This window comes from Macaca mulatta, chromosome 2 (assembly GCF_049350105.2).
Source record: "Macaca mulatta isolate MMU2019108-1 chromosome 2, T2T-MMU8v2.0, whole genome shotgun sequence".
Classification (NCBI taxonomy): domain Eukaryota; kingdom Metazoa; phylum Chordata; class Mammalia; order Primates; family Cercopithecidae; genus Macaca; species Macaca mulatta.
Genome location: NC_133407.1, coordinates 35,421,255 through 35,441,078, shown reverse-complemented (window position 1 = coordinate 35,441,078; position 19,824 = coordinate 35,421,255). Strand labels below are relative to the sequence as shown.

General features: G+C 42.0%; 1 protein-coding gene across 1 annotated transcript in view; it reads right to left on the bottom strand.

The window, feature by feature from the left end:
• Window positions 1-17,876, bottom strand: part of ACP3 (acid phosphatase 3) — a 54,735-nt gene extending 36,859 nt beyond the window's left edge. Inside the window, exons 1-4 of the mRNA XM_015132139.3 lie at window positions 17,649-17,876; window positions 8,083-8,178; window positions 4,403-4,489; window positions 3,473-3,625 (exon numbers count right to left, since the gene is read on the bottom strand). Coding sequence (XP_014987625.3) covers window positions 3,473-3,625; window positions 4,403-4,489; window positions 8,083-8,178; window positions 17,649-17,768 — 456 coding nt within the window. The 5' untranslated portion in view covers window positions 17,769-17,876. The remainder of the gene's footprint in view (window positions 1-3,472; window positions 3,626-4,402; window positions 4,490-8,082; window positions 8,179-17,648) is intronic.
• Between the last annotated feature and the right edge of the window lie 1,948 nt (window positions 17,877-19,824).

Sequence of the window (19,824 nt, the reverse complement as noted above, 5' to 3'; positions counted from 1 at the left end):
TCCCTTGTCACTCCTCTCCAGCAATGCTGTGGGCCTTCTTGCTGTCCTGGAAGGCACTGGCTTAGGAGCTCTGCATAAAACTGTTTCCTGCCTTGAACACTCCCCAATTGACTTCTACCCCTCTTCCAGCCATCCTGCGCCAGTCTCTATCATATTGATCTATTTCATTTCTTTCCAGTAACTCATCGCCATTGGACATTATTTTATTTACTTCTTTATCATCTATTTTCTATAACACATAAACTTGATGAGAGCGAGGATCGTGTCTGTTTTGTTCACTGCTGCAATGTCAATGCCCAGCACAGGGCTTGGCATATTAGTAGCTACTCAGAAAACAATTATTTTAAAAGTTGCTTCCTGTCCATCATTTCTGATTCTGTGTGTCACCTTGTCTTACCTTGCTTCTCTTCCTCTAACATCTTTTACCATCTCATTTCAGGCCTTATTTCTTAATTCCCAAATTGCTTCATAGTTATTCTCTGGGGCTCCAGTGTCTTTTCCTTCCAAGCTATTGTCAGGCAAGTGCCCACAAGTACCACTCATCACATGTGCATAATACTGAAGAATGTATACAGGTTTCTTTTAGGTCCATTGCTTTAGTCTAAATTTGCATGCATGGCTTTCAAATTTTTCCACAGGAGAAATTAAATTGTTGAGAGAAAAAGCACAAGACTGTTCATTAAAAGGCCTTGATTTTAATTAATTACTTTCTGGATGTTAGTTTTTTTTCATCCACAAATTGAGTCAGGCTGAAAATAAACAGAATAATCACCGAGACATCTGTCCAGAATTTTGCAGTTTACAGTGTATTTTCCATTTTTGAACTAACTTGACTTTCATAAATCCCTAAGAAGAAGTTAGGTGGGTGCTATTTTCTCATTTTACAGAAAGGAAACTGAGATTTACGGAGGTTACTCAAGGTCATATATCTGAAGTGGTTGTTGGCTCTCAGACGTAGGTTTTCCAACTTCAAATCCAGCCCTTCTTCTCAAGATTCCTCCTGGCTATTATATTTGGATTATCTAATCTGTGTCCAATATAATCAATTTTATTTTCATTCTCTTTCTAAATATGAACTCTGGGCACAGAAGAACTGGGATTCTACATATTTACTCACGGTCATGTTTTTGTGCTGCTGCCTTCCTCTTCTTCCTCCCTCTCCTCTGAGTTCTGGTTCAAGTTCTCACTCTTTTTTGAAGACCTGAACGACTGCCCTGTGGTAACTGCACGTATGTCTCATTCTCTGACTTCACCCAGCATATGTGGTTTGTACTTGAAATTATTGCCCGCCATCTTATAATGTCTTCTACACATTTCACACATGCTTATTTGCTTTCATCAGACAAATTATACATTAGAAAAACTGGGCCTCCTATTTCTCTACAGCATTCGGCATAGCTAATTGCTGGGAATAAGCTAGTGTTGACTGGTTTCATTAGACTTCTTAGTTGATATGAGATAATTTTTTTGACCTTAGTGAATCAGATAGATGGAAGCCATAGGTAGATAATGTTCCTTGCTTCCCTCTTTCTCTCCCTCACTTTTCCTGTTTCTTTCCTCTTCTTCTACTGGCACCTGCATTCTCTTTCTGTGTAATTTAATTACTATCATTCGGGATTAACGGTTAAATAGCTGCTGTGTTCTACATTTTGCTAAATTTTGGTGCTGCTATCCAGTCTTTTTATTTTTATTTTTATTTTTGAGATGGAGTTTCGTTCTTGTTGCCTAAGCTGGAGTGCAATGGTGCAATCTCGGCTCACTGCAACCTCTGCCTCCCAGGTTCAAGTGATTCTCCTGCCTCAGCCTCCCAAGTAGCTGGGATTACAGGCGTGCACCACCATGCCCAGCTAATATTTGTACTTTTAGTAGAAACAGGGTTTCACCATGTTAGCCAGGCTGGTCTCGAACTGCTGATCTGCCCACCTCGGCCTCCCAAAGTGCTGGGATTACAGGCATGAGCCACCGCACCCGACCTCTAGTCTTTATCTCTGCAGAAAAGGCTGCTAAAAGTGATTATTTTTCTTTTCAGAATAAAATATTCACAAATGCTTAAGAATACTGGTAATCATAATACTTCCCTCCTGATTCTGTGAAGGGAAAGAGATGTAAATAAATCATCCTGTCTTTTCAAGAAACAGCAGAAAAATGGTTGCAGTAGATTTACCTCCAGTGACTTTCTACACAGCATTTGGGAAAAATCCTTAAGTCCCTAGATGCAGCAATTAAGTCAAATTTCTAGGGGTGCTGGCAGGGCAAAGAGGATAGTAACCTACCCCAGAGGTCACTGGGCAAAAGTCTGGGTCCAGCAGTCAGGCTAAGCTTCAGCCATAAAGAGTTGAGATGGTCATGCCTATGATGGGACTGCAGGGAAATTAGGAAGGGATTCTTTGTCCAAAACTATTTCTTGCATATAGCCTTAAGTTCCACACCTGGAAGATTAGTTAGATTTATCTGTTACTACTTTAAAAATACCAATTCCTCTGAAAAGGTTAAAGAGTGCTTGGTCGGTCCCACCCTGTGTAAATACGTTTGAGAGTTTCTCTCAAAACAGCCCCATTCAGGCAGCTTGGTTTATAGTGCTGGTTCTCAAACTTGGCTCCCCACTGGAATCATCGAGGGAGATTATTTTTTAAAAACTGATGCCTGGGTCCACCCTCAGACATTCCGATTTCTTATGGAGAGTGCCCTGGGCATCAGGACTTTTTAAAAAAAACCCACGTGATTCTAATATGCAGCTAAGTCTAAGAATCACGATTTTATAGGGAAGAAAATTGCTCTGGAATGAAATAGGCCTAGTTTTAATCCCAGAGTGATGCTTGCCAGCAGTGTGGCTTTGGACCAATTTGTTTGTTATTTAACCTCTCCAAGCACTTATTTCCCTTACTATAAAAGGAGAACAAGAATATTATCCATTCAGAGTTGTTATGAAAGGTAACATGATGACGCATATAAAATGTCGGGCAATAATTATGTACTCAAATCTTTCTTTTTTCTCTACCTAGGAACGTGGGTTTTCATGAGTGGAGGAGTGTTTGGCAGCATAGAGATCTCTGGATAATCTGGAGAGAGGAGAAACCTGTGTGGGGTACCAAAAGCCTGGAAATTAAAGGCAGAACACTGGAAGACTAATCTCTCTCTCTCTCTCTCTCTCTCTCTCTCTCTCTCTCTCTCTCTGTGTGTGTGTGTGTGTGTGTGTGTGTGTGTGTGTGTGACGATGAGGCGGCAAATTGCCAAGAGTTGCAAGAGTGGCAAAACAATGTGGATCATACAGATCCAAAGATAAATTTGGTTCCTACTCTCTCTTAGCTAGGGTTTTCCATGTCCTAAATTGTCCTTTGTATCTTTATTTAAGAAAGAATTAAAACTGCACAGTTCAAGGAGTATCCAGACTCCCAAATCCACAACTACTGAGTAGCCTGCCTTCCTCATTCTAGGTCCATCTGAAATCTCCTGGTTTTCCCAGTATACTGACCTGATCTTCAGAAAGAGGAACTGTGTGCACTGGGATGGGCTGCCAGAGTAGGTTAGGATTCCAGATGCTGACACCCTCTGGGGGAAACAGGGCTGCCAGGTTTGTCATAGCACTCATCAAAGTACGGTCAACGTCTGTGCTTCGAATGTAAACCTAGAGTAGGAAAATCAAAGCAGAAGCGAACGTAAAGGGAACATGAGGTTTTCTTCTGCAGAGCTGCCAAGGTATTAGAGAAGGGACGGGACACCCACAGTGAAATGTTACAGGCATTGTGCTAACATCAGAATCTTTTTTTTTTTTTTTTTTTTTTTTGAGACGGAGTCTCACTCTGTCGCCTGGGCTGGAGTGCGGTGGCCAGATCTCAGCTCACTGCAAACTCCGCCTCCCGGGTTCACGCCATTCTCCTGCCTCAGCCTCCCGAGTAGCTGGGACTACAGGCGCCCGCCACCTCGCCCGGCTAGTTTTTTGTATTTTTTAGTAGAGACGGAGTTTCACCGTGTTAGCCAGGATGGTCTCGATCTCCTGACCTCGTGATCCACCCGTCTCGGCCTCCCAAAGTGCTGGGATTACAGGCTTGAGCCACTGCGCCCGGCCTAACATCAGAATCTTAATACTTGTTAAGGAATGAGCAATATTATGATCATGGTACAAAGCAACCTTGTTGGTCAATAGTTGAATTGACAAATGAGTTCAATTAAGCAGTGGCTACTTGTCAAGCCAAAGTATTTATTCAGGTATTCATAAAATCTTGAAATTACTCACATTCCAAAATTTCTAGGAACAAAATGTTGCATAAAGAGGAATATGTTTGTAAACAAGATCTCTGACTTGTATAAGTCCCTTGGGAAACAGGCAAAGCACTTTTATATATGCAGAATTATTTTAATTCTTTCAAATATCAAACTTCCCACTCTTGGCTCCCCAACTTGCCTGTTCATGTTTATAGGACTCATTCAAGAATGTTCTATATCTCTTTCTTACATACTCTCCAAGTTCATAATGCTGCTCCATGCCCAGCTATGGGAAAAAAATAAAAGCAAAAATTAATGGAAGTAATCATGAACATTTGTTGATTTTTATTTTCATTTTATGTGTAGAACGAACAATGGTGTGGTTTAATAGTTCCACAATAATAACACATATTTAAATGAAAACAAAAGAGCTGTAATCTTTACAGTTCCCTGACTCCCTGAGAAAACTCACTTATCTTCATTAGCACTTAACATAGAGAACTTGCACACAGTAAGTGCTTAGTTGATAGTTGGGTGATTGATCTGATTTAAGTAAGTTCATCTCTGGTGTAGTGGGATCCTTGTTGGTAGAACATTCAAAGAGACCCACTTGGTGGGGATTTCGTGGAAGAAGTTCAACCATCTGATATTAGACTTGATGAATCTGAAAGTCTCTTTCAGCCTCTGTGTGCAATGGTTTACTATCTGCCCAGTTTATTAATTCCTGGTTCATAACAAAATTAGAACATGTTACTGTAAGTGTGGTCTGTATTGGCTTCACTTGAGAGCATTATAGAAATCAAATTCTTGGGCCCCACCCTTGACCTACTGAACCAGAACCTTTGGGGGTGGAGCTCAAGAATCTTTTGTAACAAGCTTCTGATGGACAGTAATCACTGAGATGCACTGCATTAGTCAGTGGTCCACAACCATTACTGTGCATCAGAAACAAAATTATCCAGCAGTGCATGTTGAAACACAGATTCCTCAGCATCTCCATCAGATATTTCAGCTCATCCGGTCCTGAGGGGGGCCCTGACATCTGCATTTTAACAAGTATCCCAAGTGATTCAGATGCAGATAATAGAGCACCATGCTTTGGAAATGGAGCATTCAAGTTTGTCTTTAATCCAGAGCCTTACTAGAGCTTTGGGAGCCAGAGAGGACTCTGTCTCTGTGGACTTCCACTGTGGCTGCTGCTTGGTCCCACTTGTCATTTGCTTGTCACTCTTGTCATTTGCTTGACCACCACTATAATCCCCTCCCATCTAGGATGGGGATGAGGTGGGAAATGAATAATATACCATGACCTGAGTAGTGGAGAAGCAGGGACTTTTGGTTTAATTGTGTTCTTACAGCTGACTTTTTAAATACTCATCTGTATAAAGCAGTGATTTTCACACCTTAGCACACACAGAATCACCTGGAGGACTCAATAAAACACAGATTTCTGGGCTTTAATTCCAAAGTTTATGGTTCACTGGGTGTGGGGTGGAGCCAAAGAATTTACATTACTGAGAAGTTCCCACATGATGGTGATGCTGCTGGTCCAGGGACCACACTTCAAAAACCACTAATCTAGACAGCCATCATCTTATGATTATGCAGATTAAAAGTCCCTAGACAAAGCAGATTAAAAGTACCTAGACACTGGCCGGGCGCGGTGGCTCAAGCCTATAATCCCAGCACTTTGGGAGGCCGAGACGGGTGGATCACGAGGTCAGGAGATTGAGACCATCCTGGCTAACACGGTGAAACCCCGTCTCTACTAAAAAATACAAAAATCTAGCTGGGCGAGGTGGCAGGCGCCTGTAGTCCCAGCTACTCGGGAGGCTGAGGCAGGAGAATGGAGTAAACCCGGGAGGTAGAGCTTGCAGTGAGCTGAGATCCGGCCACTGCGCTCCAGCCTGGGCAACAGAGCCAGACTCCATCTCAAAAAAAAAAAAAAAAAAGTACCTAGACACTGATCTAGACAGTCATTATCTTATGATTATGCAGAATAAAAGTACCTAGACAAGGCTGGGTGTGATGGCTCACGCCTGAAATTCCAGCACTTTGGGAGGCCAAGGCAGGTGGATTGCCTGAGCTCAGGAGTTTGAGACCAGCTTGGGCAACATGGCGAAATGCCATCTTTACTAAAAATACAAAAAATTAGCCAGGCGTGGTGGTGCTCTCCTGTAGTTCCAGCTACTTGGGAGGCTGAGGCATGAGAATTGCTTGAATCCAGGAGGCAGAGCCTGCAGTGAGCTGAGATTGAGCCACTGCACTCCATCCTGCGGGGACAGAGTGAGACTCCATCTCAACAACAACAACAACAACAACAACAACAACAAAAAAGGGTACCTAGACAAGGGTAGGAATCTGAGCCCTAGAACCTTGTCACTTCAAACGTGGTCCATGTACCTGTGCCATTGTCCTTGGGAGTACGTTAGACATGCAGAATGGCAGGTCCCACCTCAGACCTGCTGAATTAGAATCTGCGTTTTGACAAGATTCCCAAGTGATTCATTTGCAATGGAAGCTTGAGAAATACTCCCCTAATAGAATCTGATGGGTAATCAAGGTTCTTCAGAAGAAGAACTCAAATCCTGCAGCCTAGAAGAATCTTTTGGTCTTAATGGGAAAACATAGCAACATAACAGGAGTCTCTACAGAGCCATAGGTATTAAGAAGCAAATCTGAATTTTTGTAGCCTCTCTTTCATTCAAAGGGACAGAAGATATGTAGGCTATGGTGAGAAGAGCTCTGACCTGGGAGACAGAAGACGCTGGTCTCAAATAGCCTGTCTGAGTTTTCTCCTGTATGAAATATAGTCAGGGCAGTAATTCTCAGCCTTGGCTACACATTAGAGTGAACTGACCACCAAGGAGTTTCTAAAAATCCCAATGCCCAGGACACATACTAGACCAGTTAAATAAGAACCTCCCAGGCAGACATCAATATGTTTTTTTAAACCTCTCCAGATAATCCCAATGTTGTGGCAGGATTAAGACCCATTAGTTTTGGAGACATTCTACTCTAAAGATTCTGTGACATTTTCTTAATTAATATATTTAAACAGGTTAGGACAGAAGCAGTGCACCTGGCCTTGTAGCTCCAAACAGAAGAGTCATCCAATCTTACAAGCAAAGGGAATAGGGCTTTGGAACAGTGACTAAAGATGGCTTTGCTCCCCAGTTCACCTTCTCCTTAGATGTTCTTCAGAAAGTAGGGCTCCCTGTGTTTCACTGACCAGTTATAAGGAAGGTCGAATCCCAATATATCCAGCTGACCAGAAATCATATTCTGATATCAGCACTTTGGGAAATCATGTTTCTCAATGCTGTTGATTCAGCTTATTGATTACAAGACTATTTTTCACTTTCTCATGGGAAGCCTAAGAAATTCAAAGTCTGGCTTATAATTACCACTTGGCTCTCTTCAGCATTTCTAAGCTCATATAGTCTTTGTTCCTGTACATCTCTTACATTTAAATAAAGCCAGAAGGGTAAAAAATACCAAAACAGACAATTCTATATACATTTCCCCTTGAGACTCATCAAGAATTTTTTTTTTTTTTTTTTGAGATGGAGTTTACTCTAATTGCCCAGGCTGGAGTGCAATGGTGCAATCTCGGCTCACTGCAACCTCCACCTCCCAGGTTCAAGCGATTCTCCTGCCTCAGCCTCCTGAGTAGCTGGGATTACAGGTGCCCACCACCATGCCTGGCTAATTTTTGTATTTTTGGTGGAGAGAGGGATTCCCCATGTTGGCCAGGCTGGTCTCGAACTCCTGACCTCAGGTGATCCGCCTGCCTCGGCCTCCCAAAGTGCTGGGATTACAAGTGTGAGCCACCACACTCGGCCTCATCAACAATCTTTAGCAAAAAGTCCAACCAACCTGGGTGAGTTGGCCAAATCCTTGTGGCCATGAGGATTCCTTTATGGGGTCAGTGGGAAAGGTGTCAATGGGACTTCGGTCTCCATGCCGAAACACCTGAAAATAGATGTGAGAGAGTGATGTTATAAACGTCACTTGGGTGTTTTGCTTCTGCTCATTATAATAGATTTTTTTTTTTTTCTCCCAAATCATTGGTTTTCAACTTTGGCTTCTCATTGTAATCACCTAATGAGTTTTAAAAGATTCTGAGGACTGGCTTTCAACTTTAGTGATTTTTATTTAATTAGTCTGGGATGTGGCCAGGACATCAGGATTTAAAAAATCTCCCTGGGTAAATCTCTAGTTAAGAATCACCATTCTAAGCTCACTCTTTCACTGTGTTTCAGGTAATGTAAGAATCAAGATGATCAGCCATTAGAAGGCAGGTGACACACAGTGGAAATCAGTTTGTACATAAGATAGGGCAGAAAGGAACACAAAGCTTACAAGAGTACTTTACTGCAGACAAACTCTGATGAGAAGTATTCTTCCCTTAATGATTACAGTAATAGTGGTATAATTTTTTTTTTTTTTTTTGAAACTGAGTCTTGCTCTGTCGCCCAGGCTGGAGTGCAGTGGCGAATCCCAGGTTCAAGCAATTCTCCCGCCTCAGCCGCTTGAGTAGCTGGGACTACAGGCACGTGCCACCATGCCCAGCTAATTTTTGTATTTTTAGTAGAGACAGAGTTTCACCATGTTGGCCAGGCTGGTCTCAAACTCCTGACTTCAGGTGATCCACTCACCTTGGCTTTCCAAAGTGCTGGGATGACAGGCATGAGCCACCGCACCCAGCCAGTGTAACTTTTTTTTTTTTTTTTGAGACTGAGTCTCACTCTGTCGCCCAGGCTGGAGTGCAGTGGCACCATCTCGGCTCCCTGCAGACTCCACCTTCCGGTTTCAAGCGATTCTCCTGCCTCAGCCTCTGGAGAAGCTGGGATTACAGGCGTACGCCACCACGCCCAGCTAATTTTTGTATTTTTAGTAGAGACGGGGTTTCACCATGTTGGCCAGGCTGGTCTTTAATTCCTGACCTAGTGATCTGCCTGCCTTGGCCTCCCAAAGTGCTGGGATTACAGGCATGAGCCACCACACTTGGCAACATTTTATATATAATAAAAATAATAGATTTTTAATACCACATATAATTTGTGACCATTTTGAGCCAATGATTTGTTTATTTTTTTGGAGATGAGGAGTAAAAGATTGCAGGTGGGGAGGTTAGGAAAGCTAATTCTCAATACTTTAATAACATATTTCTGTATTTGTACCCATGTCATGTTATTGTGATTGCACATTTCTCTTTGGGAAGAGTAGTGTGGACTTTTGAAATATTGGTGCTTTGATTCTAATATGCTTTCTCAGTAGAATATCAAACCAAACACAAAGCTATCTTGTGAGCAAAAGATAGAGAAAGAAAACACTGAAGAACTACAAGATGAAGTCTACACTGATGTCAGCAAATATTTTTAATATAGAGACGGCTGCATAACACCTTGATTTATCTGAGATTACCTGTACCTGTACTTATACTACCTGGCTAAAATGTTCCATTGGAAAGTAAGCCAAGAACCTGCTCTTTTGAAATTCTGTAAAACAGAATTCAACAGACATTAAATAAGAAAACAGTCTCAGACTTTAGTCATTTTTGAGAAGGAATTCCAAGAAAGTGGGAGATGCTTGGTTTGTGTCTCTAATATCTGAAGAAAACAGATCTTTTGGCCCCTTAAATCAGTAAGAAATTAAAACTTCAGTGGAACAGTCTACAGAAACAGGGGCAATGATGCAATAAATGTGAAGCAATCATTTTGGTCAGGTGAGAAATTACTTTCATGAATGATCCCCTGAAGGCAGGAAGGACAGCTGCATATTTTTTGTGAGCACCTGCAGTTACGAGTCTCAGGGGTGACTTGATCATGATCTGAAATGATTACGGTTAATCATTGATGCCTCTTTCCACAATTGAAGTACATTTTAGAGTTTTCATATCCCAGGTAAATGTGTCTTTGAATAACTAAAGTTGTTACATGGTTTCAATAAATTACAAACCTCACACTGTTTTAGTTTCTAGGGCTTCTCAACCTCAGCATTGTTGACATTTTGGGCTAGATAATTCTTTGTTGTGGGGGTTGTCCTGTGCATTGTAGACTGTCTAGCAGCATCCCTAGCCTTTACCCACCAGATACCAGTAACATTCCCCAGCTGTGACAATTGAAAAGGTCACATTTTCTGCCATAGGACCAGAAAATCACCCCAAGTTGAGAGCCACTGAGTGAGCCAAAGAGAAGTCAGATGAGAGACATTGTAATAAAATAATTTACACTGCTTCCCACCAACCTATAACCACAACGGTAACTCCTTAACATTTTTTGAACACTCACTTTGTCCTGGAAACTGTGCTAAGTGCTTCTTACAGATTTAATCTTCTCATCAGTTCCACAAAGCAGTTACTATTATTATTTCCATTTCGCAAATGAGGAAGTTTAGCTTAGTTAAGTGACCTGTCTAAACTCACACAGCATATAAGAAGTAGTAGGGTTGATATTCAAACACAGGCTGTGCCTCCAACACCAGCATACTTAACCACCCGTGAGAGGTTCATTTCTGTGTGATCGCACTCCTCAGAGTCCCACCAGCTAAATCTGAATGATCTGGGATCTAACGCTTCTTTATTAACTCAATATACTCTTTTCCTCCAGGATTGGAAGGGGTGTGTGTGTGTGTGTCTGTGTTTTGTATCAGAAGAAACCAAAACCTTGATACGGAAACTACCCCGAAGGCACTGTGAACTACGTATGTTATTGAAAGAATAGAACTGAGGTTATGCAACTAAATGGCAGAATGGCCTGAGAGAGAAAAACAAGTGTGGTCACCGTAGCAGAGTGTTTTAAAGAGCAGAGAACTGGAGCATAATCCTGAGACTTGGGCAAGCTTTCTCACTCTGTCCCATAGTTCAGAGATAATCGTACTCCCCTACATTTCAGTGGGTTTTAAGTGTTTCCGAGGTAGTTGCTGAAACATGCTGTGAACTCTTTGGACGGGATGTCCTAGAGAAACACTTAATAAACCATTCTCCACCTCCAGGGCTGGAAATCAAAATGTGTGCACACACCCCTCCCCTAGCCAAATGTGAAGCTGGTATTCCTTGAGCTTTTGGAGTTTCAAAATTCAGCCGGAGTTCTTGGACTATGCGAAGACATTCTTTTAAATCTGTGGTAGAGCAATCTTCTTAACTGCTGCTCTACCAGTTATTACCTCTGTTCTCAGTCCAGCAATCATACTCTGTGAAATCCTTTAAAAACCTAAAAGTACTTTACCAGCAATTAGGATTATTTGCAGTAGTAGTGGTAATTGTAATAGAAAGACATCCAAGATAATAACAATTCCTGGCCGGGTACAGTGGCTCACGCCTGTAATCCCAGCACTTTGGGAGGCCGAGGCAGGCGGATCATGAGGTCAGGAGATCAAGACCAGCCTGGCCAACATGGTGAAACCCCATCTCTACTAAAAATACAAAAATTAGCTGGGCGTGGTGGTGTGTGCCTGTAGTCCCAGCTACTCAGGAGGCTGAGGCAGGAGAATCACTTGAACCCGGGAGGCAGAGGTTGCAGTAAGCCGAGATCACGCCACTGCACTGAAGCCTGGCAACAGAGTGAGACTCTGTCTCAAAAAAATAAAATAAAATAAAATAAAATAAAAATAACAAAACAATAATTCCTTACATTTGCACAACCCTCCATGGTTTGTAGAATTTTGCCCTGCTACCTCTTTTAAGTATTACATCCCCCTGTGATGACAGGTTGGCACTACTGCTGCACTGAGCAAGTAAGAAAACTATATGATCAAAGAGATTGTGTAGCTGTCCAGATCTCCTAATTCTCGTGATAGTTGACCCACTGTTTCCCTGCCACACCACAATCACTTCACCCTTTTAAATCATAGATAACTGTTTTTAAAAGGACTTTTGGTTTGGTGCCCCCATGAATGACCCTGCTCCATTGAATCTGCTAAAGAAATCTGGCATGTGGCTTAGGGTGTGGAGAACCTGGTGAGTACAGTCGAGGCTATATCCAGTCCCTCTCTCCCTGCAGCAGTCACATGTTCTTTTATAAGATGTCAATCAGAAGTCACTTAATTGCTTAGAACCCTCTAATGTCCTTTCATTGTATTAAACATTCTCTTGTGGAAAGTGTAAAGATATACAAAAGTGGAATTTTGTTTGTTTGTTTGTTTTTGAGATGGAGTCTCCCTGTTGTTGCCCAGGCTGGAGTGCAGGCTGGCATGATCTCGGCTCACTGCAACCTCTGCCTCCCAGGTTCACACGATTCTCCTGCCTCACCCTCCCAAGCAGCTGGGATTACAGGCACCTGTCACCACGCCTGGCTAATTTTTGTATTTTTAGTGGAGACAGCGTTTCGCCATGTTGGCCAGGCTGGTCTCAAACTCCTAACCTCAGGTGATCCACCCGCCTTGGCCTACCAAAGTACTGGGATTACAGGCATGAGCCACTGTGCCCGGCCTAAAAGTGGAGATTTTTATCATGAACCCACCACTGGCTCCAACAATTATCAACTTGTATGTGGCTAGTCTTGTTTCTTTTATATCCTCATCACTCTTAGACATTATATCATGTTCTATTGCTCTTTGCATAAATTAAAAGTCCTTACAAGGGCTCACAAGATCTTACCTGATCTGGCCCCTACCCACCTTGATATTGTCACCTTGATGTCCTCAGCTTACCCACATGGGCCCTCCTGCTGTTACATCCAACGTATTAAATTTGCTCAAGCTTCAGTGCCTTTGCTCTTGATGTCCTATCTGCTTTGAATGTCTCAGGTCTGCTTCTTCTCTCAGCATACATACCACTCACCAATTTGAGGTCTGTCCTGAAAATTTGACCTTTCCAGAGAGACATCCCTTGACCATCATTATAATTCTTTCTCAATCTCTATCTTATCTCACTGTTTTATTTCAAATAAATATTCCTGATATTTTCTTATTTTTTATTTTTACTAAAATTAAAAAAAATCTGGCTTCCTCCCTCTCCCAGTAAACTCCTTGAAAGCAGAATCTTTGCTGTCACACGCACTGCTATAACCCCAAAACAGTGTCTGGAACATAGTAACATGCAAAAAAGGCCTGTTTTGATGAATAGGTGAATCTTGAATTGGGTCTAGTTCTTCCAGGTACATTATGGATTTGTTTCCAGTACATTATGGATTTGTTTCCAGTCTTCTCATTTCATGAGGGTTTTAGATTGTCATCCTTATTTATCAGCAAGGTGTGCTATGTGTGCTTTTTCCCCCCTTTCTTTCCTCTTCTTGTCTTTCCCCTCTGTCTTAGCCCATTTTCTGTTGCTCTAACAGAATACCCGAGACTGGGAAATTTATAAAGGAAAGAGGTTTATTTTGCTCACAATTCTAGAGGTTGGGAAGTCCAAGATCAGGCAGCAGCATCTGGTCAGCTTCTGGTGAGGGCCTTGTGCTGTGTCATAACATGGCAGAAGGCATGACAGGACAAGAAGGGGCACACTGAGAGCCAAACTGGTTTTTATAACAGACTCACTGACATGATAACTCACCCACTTGTGTAATAACCTATTAATCCATTAATCTGTTAATCCATTAATCCATCAGGAGAGTAGAGCCCTCATGGCCCTATCACCTCTTAAAGGCGCCACCTCTTAATGCTGTTACATTGGGATTCAGTTTCAACATGAGTTTTGGAGGGGACAAACATTCAAATTGTAGCAGTCTCTATTAATTTGTGCCTTTGTTTCTAGAACAGTGAGTCTGCTTCTGGACTGGATTGAAGTCTTATAAACTATCATGTTCTCCTTTCAGGTTTGAAATTCAAGACACATCATAAAACTTTGGGATGATACTAGAAGTCCTAAAAGGAACCTTATCTCCTGACATTAAATTATTCTTCTTATTTTATTAGGGTATACTCCAAGTTGTGAAAATCTCTTGATGCGCAAAGATAACTATGAGTAGAAGCCTATTTTATTTTCTTCTTTTAGGACCTAAGAAATAAATCCATTGGTAAAGAAAATTAAAATAAAATCGTTTGGGCGGAAATAATTGAGTAATGTAAATGAGTGTCATTTCAGAGGTTAGAAGGAAAGCTGGCTGACCGTGAAAGGAATCAGCATGAGAATATGTTCTGTGCTCCCCGTGAAGAAATCAGGACAAGACTAATAAGACTTTGATCCAGAGATCAGGACGAACACAGAGGCCTGCAAAAAAGGGCAGCTGTAAAAACTGTGCATTATGTTGTGTAGGAGATGTATGATACATCAGATGTATGATATATCTGGGTTTTCAGTTGGTTAGACCTGGGTTCAAACTCCTGCTTTGTCAAGGTCCTGCTGGGTGACCTTGGGAAATGATTTAACTTCACATTCCACATGCCTCAATTTCCCTTTGTGTAAAACACAAAAAGCAGTATTTCTCATCCAGGAGCATCATGAAAATTAAATGTGTAATATATGTAAAGCCATCAGTGTAATACCGAGCACACAGGATGCATTTGATATATGGGATTTATTATCATATTTGTTATAATTATTTTTGTTGTTATTATATTATTCAGACATTTTGCTTAGCTACCACATATATTTCTTTTCCTGCTGGCAATAATTTGCAGCATATAGAGCAAATAAGCACTACCTATTGAGCAATGGGAAACAGCACTCTCCTTCAAGACATACCTCTGTTAATTTCTAATCATCTCTCCCTATTTTTATTTCCTTGGCTGAGAGGAATAATTAATTATTCCTTTGGATTTAGGACACTTAGAAGCACCCACAGGAATTACCTGGTTGGCTGAATTGTCTTGGCCAAAAGAACCCTGAAAATTTGTGAAATTCATTGGCATAAAACTGGGGAGAAACTCATGTAAGCAAACTGAACTGAGCTGGCTGAGTACCAACTCTCAGCGCATGGTGCTGTTGCTGGCAAAGGTCTTTGAAAAACCTGTGTTCTCCAGACAGCTTGGCTGTTCCTTGGCTGTAGTAATTAGGAGCCATACAGCAAGGGAGAGAGATTGTATGTAAGGCTGTTTGTGAACTGAGGCAGGAGACCTGATTTTCGCTTTTCAGTGGAGAGTTTTTTCTGATCCTTCTTATTATTATTATCATTTCCTTTTTGGCAGAGATGAGGTCTTACTATGTTAACCAGGCTGGTCTTGAACTCCTGGCCTCAAGCAATCCTCCTGTTTCGGTTTTCCAAAGTGCTGGGATTACGGGTGTGAGTTGCACCCAGCCTCTGGTACATCTTTTTATAAGCCAACCCAAGAGACAGGGTTTTTCCCTGTTGTCCAGGCTGGAGTGCAATGGTGTGATCCTAGCTCAATATGGCCTCATACTCCCGTGCTCAAGTGATCCTCTAGCCTCACCTTCCCTAGTAGCTCGGAGGTCCTTCATGTCTATAATGTGGAAGTTACCCATTCCAGTGTATAGATTATGTGCTTAGAATTTGGAGGCTACTTCCATCAAGAATATCATATTATGCCAGGCGCAGTTGCTCACACCTGTAATCCCAGCCCTTTGGGAGGCCGAGGCGGGTGGATCACCTGAGGTCAAGAGTTCAAGACCAGCCTAGCCAACATGGTGAAACCCTGTCTTTACTAAAAATACAAAAATTAGCCAGGCATGGTGGCGCACGCCTGTAACCCCAGCTACTCAGAAGGCTGACACTGGAGAATCACTTGAACCCGGGAGGTGGAGGTTGCAGTGAGCTGAGATCACGCCGCTACACTCCAGCCTGGGCGACAGAGTGAGACTCCGTCTCAAAGAAAAAAAAGAAAAGAAAAACGGAAAAACCAAGAATATTGTATTACTTGATTAAGAATTCTGCATGAAGAAAGTCAACCATGAAGAATGAGAAGAGTGTATACTTGTAACTCATCATCCCTTTCTTTGTAAAACACTAGTGAAATGAGATGGAATTTTTCTGTTTTGGATCAGCTGAACTTGTGGGTTTTCTCTGGGTTAGGGGAGAGAGGTTGCTTTAAAATGACATTTTTCTATTTCTGGATGAAATAATATGATGCATGAAATAACTTTAAAAACTCAAGTGGGTGTGTGTGGGAAATGAGTGGGTATGTAGATGAAATGAGATTGCATGGGTGATAGTTTTTGAAGCTGGTTGATGTGTACATCCAGATTCACCATAGTCACTATTCTTTCCATATAAAGTTAAAAATGTCAGTTCTCTCAGTGTTTTCTACAGGACATTGGGGAAAAAAAGAGGGAGGTGAATGCCGTAATCAAAATTTCAAAAACACCGTTTGGAAAACGCCAGATGTTTTCCTTGAAAGCCACAGTGTGTATTAGCATGTTAAAGACTGAGGATTATTGCATTAAAGAGACCTTTTAAACACAGTTTAACCCAGTTCTAGTCCCAAAGCTAACTTGACTATTGAAACTGATTTTTTCCCCATCCACACCTGTTAACAACTTGTCAAACTAGCATTTCATGGGACACAGGCACTTCAGTTAGTCTGAGAACAAGAGCCAAGGACAGTTTCCTCCTCTTTCTGCCAAGAACAGCTTTTCAGAATTGAGGAAGATTTATTTTTCTGGGATCACAGAGGAAAAGCAAGGGAACCACCTGCTGATTCAGAGTCAAGCTAATCCAGCAAACCTTACAGGGAGATCTCAGACTAGCTCCGTGAGTACACTTGACAGAAAGAAAATTTACTACTTATCAGCCCACTTTCACTATCTCAAATAAAAAAATGTAGGAAGAGAAAGAAAACGAGAGAGGAAAGACAAGAAGCAGCTTAGAGGCAGAGAAAGAGTGAAACAGAAGGAAAAAAAGATACAGAAACAGAAAATCAGACTCTTAAGTAACATGATGAATCCCCTTCACTTTGCAAACCCTCTTTCCATCTATTTTCAATGTCAACAGTATATTTTCTTTTCCTGACGTTATGCATCAGCCACCCCCCCACCTTTTTTCATAACTGGTCACATGTACCAGTGATTTTAATCGTCAACTAAATCTATATATCAGAAAGTCATCCTAAAATTCCAAATTTAGATTCACTTTTATGCTTCAAGGCTGTTTACAAATATTTGTTCTAATATCCTGATAAACAAAGGTAAAAGGACTACTTAATTCAGAAAGTGACTGTTTTTTGGCTTGCAAACAAATAATCATTAAATCGAATAAAGCCAGCTCTTGGTACATAAACAGCGCCAGCTGTGGCTTCTTCTGGACTGGTGTGGCCGTCAAAAGGAATCTGAATTCAAGGCAGTTGTAAGGAAATAAATAACATCAGCAAAAGCAAATAAAAAGCAACCCCTAAAAAACCAGCGACCAAAAAAAATCTACCTTTTTGTTAAGACATGTTAGGTCTTCATTAAGAGGAACTTGCAAAACTTGATGATTCACTTTCTGAGTTTGAACAGAGGCTAGTCTCCGGGAAACAATCCAAGGGTAAGATGAAACCTGACGCTTGCCTTATCAGACTTTGCTGGGAACACAGTTTTAAGGAAAAAGCAGTGAGAAAAGTCTACTTACCAAAGTCACAAACTTCAACTCCTTGGCTAGTACACCTCGGTCTAGCCAGAAAAAAAGCAGAAACAAGAAGCCAAGGCTAAGGCTTGCTGCCCTGGCCACGAGGACGGGTGCAGCTCTCATGTTGAGGACAGCTGTTTCTGGCAGGAGTTAGGAGGAACTGCTACCACTTCAAAAGCCTGTAGAGGGGAAGCTATTTAATTAAGGGATTGAAAGGAAGGAGGAGCCACACTCATAAATAGTAAAGTTTCCAGGAAGCGTAGGGCAGGTTTGGTATGTAAATAATGTCATATAATTTTTGAGCTGAGAGAGATCACAGTTTCCCCATTTAAGTTAGGACACCAAGGTCAAGAGTGGGGAAAGCTGTTGATCAAGGTCACAGAGCATGTTAGTACACATTTCTATTCTTGTTTTCAGTTTACTTTTATCATTATTATTATTTTTTTGGACGGAGTTTTTCTCTGTCACCCAGGCTGGAGTGCAGTGGCACGATCTTGGCTCACTGCAAAGCCCGCCTCCTGAGTTCAAGCAATTCTCCTGCCTCAGCCTCCTGAGTAGCTGGGATTACAGGCATGCGCCACCACACCTGGCTAATTTTTGTATTTTTAGTAGAGACAGGGTTTCACCATGTTGGTTAGGCTGGTCTCGAACTCCTGACCTCGTAATCCACCTGCCTCAGCCTCCCAAAGTGCTGAGATTACAGGCGTGAGCCACTGTGCCCTGCCAGTTTACTTTTATCTTTTCTTTAGATAGGGTATGATACAGCGTTGGCTTTGTGGCTGTCATTGGGAAAGGGATCTACCCTGACTTTAGAAACCTTAGACCAGCGATTCTTAATCTGTTGGGAGTCCAAAGTTGTAGGACTGAAATCTGGAAGGAAATACAGGTATTGACATATTTAAGGCCTATTTCCATGCCAAATATGGCTACTTTTTCAAAAACTCTCATGTAGCCTATAGAGGTATTTTTAAATTAAAGAAGAAAAGCAAGAGCAAGTTTATTTTGAAAAATTTTAGGCTGGGCATGGTGGCTTACGTCTGTAATCCCAGCACTTTGGGAGGCCGAGGTAGGCAGATCACTTGAGGTCAGGAGTTCAAGACCAGCCTGGCCAGCATGGTGAAACCCCATCTCTACTAAAAATACAAAAAAAAATTAGCCAGGCATGGTGGCACATGCCTGTAGTCCCAGCTACCTGGGAGACTGAGGCAGGAGAATCACTTGAACCCAGAAGGTGAAGGTTGCAGTAAGCCGAGATTGTGCCACTGCACTCCAGTCTGGGCTACAGAGCAAGACTCCATCTCAAAACGAAACAAACAAACAAAAACAACAACAACAACAACAAAGAAAAATTTTAGTCACACCTTAAGACAAATTGGACATTACCCGTGGCATCTCAAAACTAGGATTGGAGGTCCCTTTCCAAACCTGACAGAGTTTTTTAAGAAAACAAAAAGCCCAAACCTATAATTCTGTATTATTAGTCATCAACTTTGGCCATAAGCCTTACATTTTTAGTGAGTTACACCCTTGCCTCTCCAGCTATGATCTCATTGGGGACACTACAAAATACAATCCAGACTGATGGAACTTTGCTTTCCATTTTCCCCAACCTGTCAGTTCCATCATGGGCTAAAGCAATACAAACTTGAGGTGCACATTGAGATTTTGCAAGATTTGGGGGCAGAGCTACCTGTCATGACATTCCTATCCTAATGGCAGAGGGAGAACAACGGTTTACCCACAACCCATTTCCGGGTACATTGCGCTTACCTGTGGCAGGAGGAGTGTGTTCTTATGTGATCATCGGATGCCCTGGAATGTGGTATATGGGAGAGCTGTTGCTTCTTCTGGTGGTAGGTAACATGTGCAAATAGGCTGGGCATGGTGGCTCACGCCTGTAATCCCAGCACTTTGGGAAGCTGAGGTGGGCAGATCACTTGAGGTCAGGAGTTTGAGACCAGCCTAGCCAACGTGGTGAAACCCCGAATCTACTAAAAATACAAAAATTAGCCAGGCTTGGTGGTGGGCACCTGTAATCCCAGCTACCTGGGAGGCTGGGGCAAGAGAATCACTTGAACTCGGGAGGCTGAGGTTGCAGTGAGCTGAGATCACACCACTGCACTCCAGCCTGGGCAATAGAGTGAGACTCTGTCTAAAAAAAAAAAAAAAAAAATGTGAG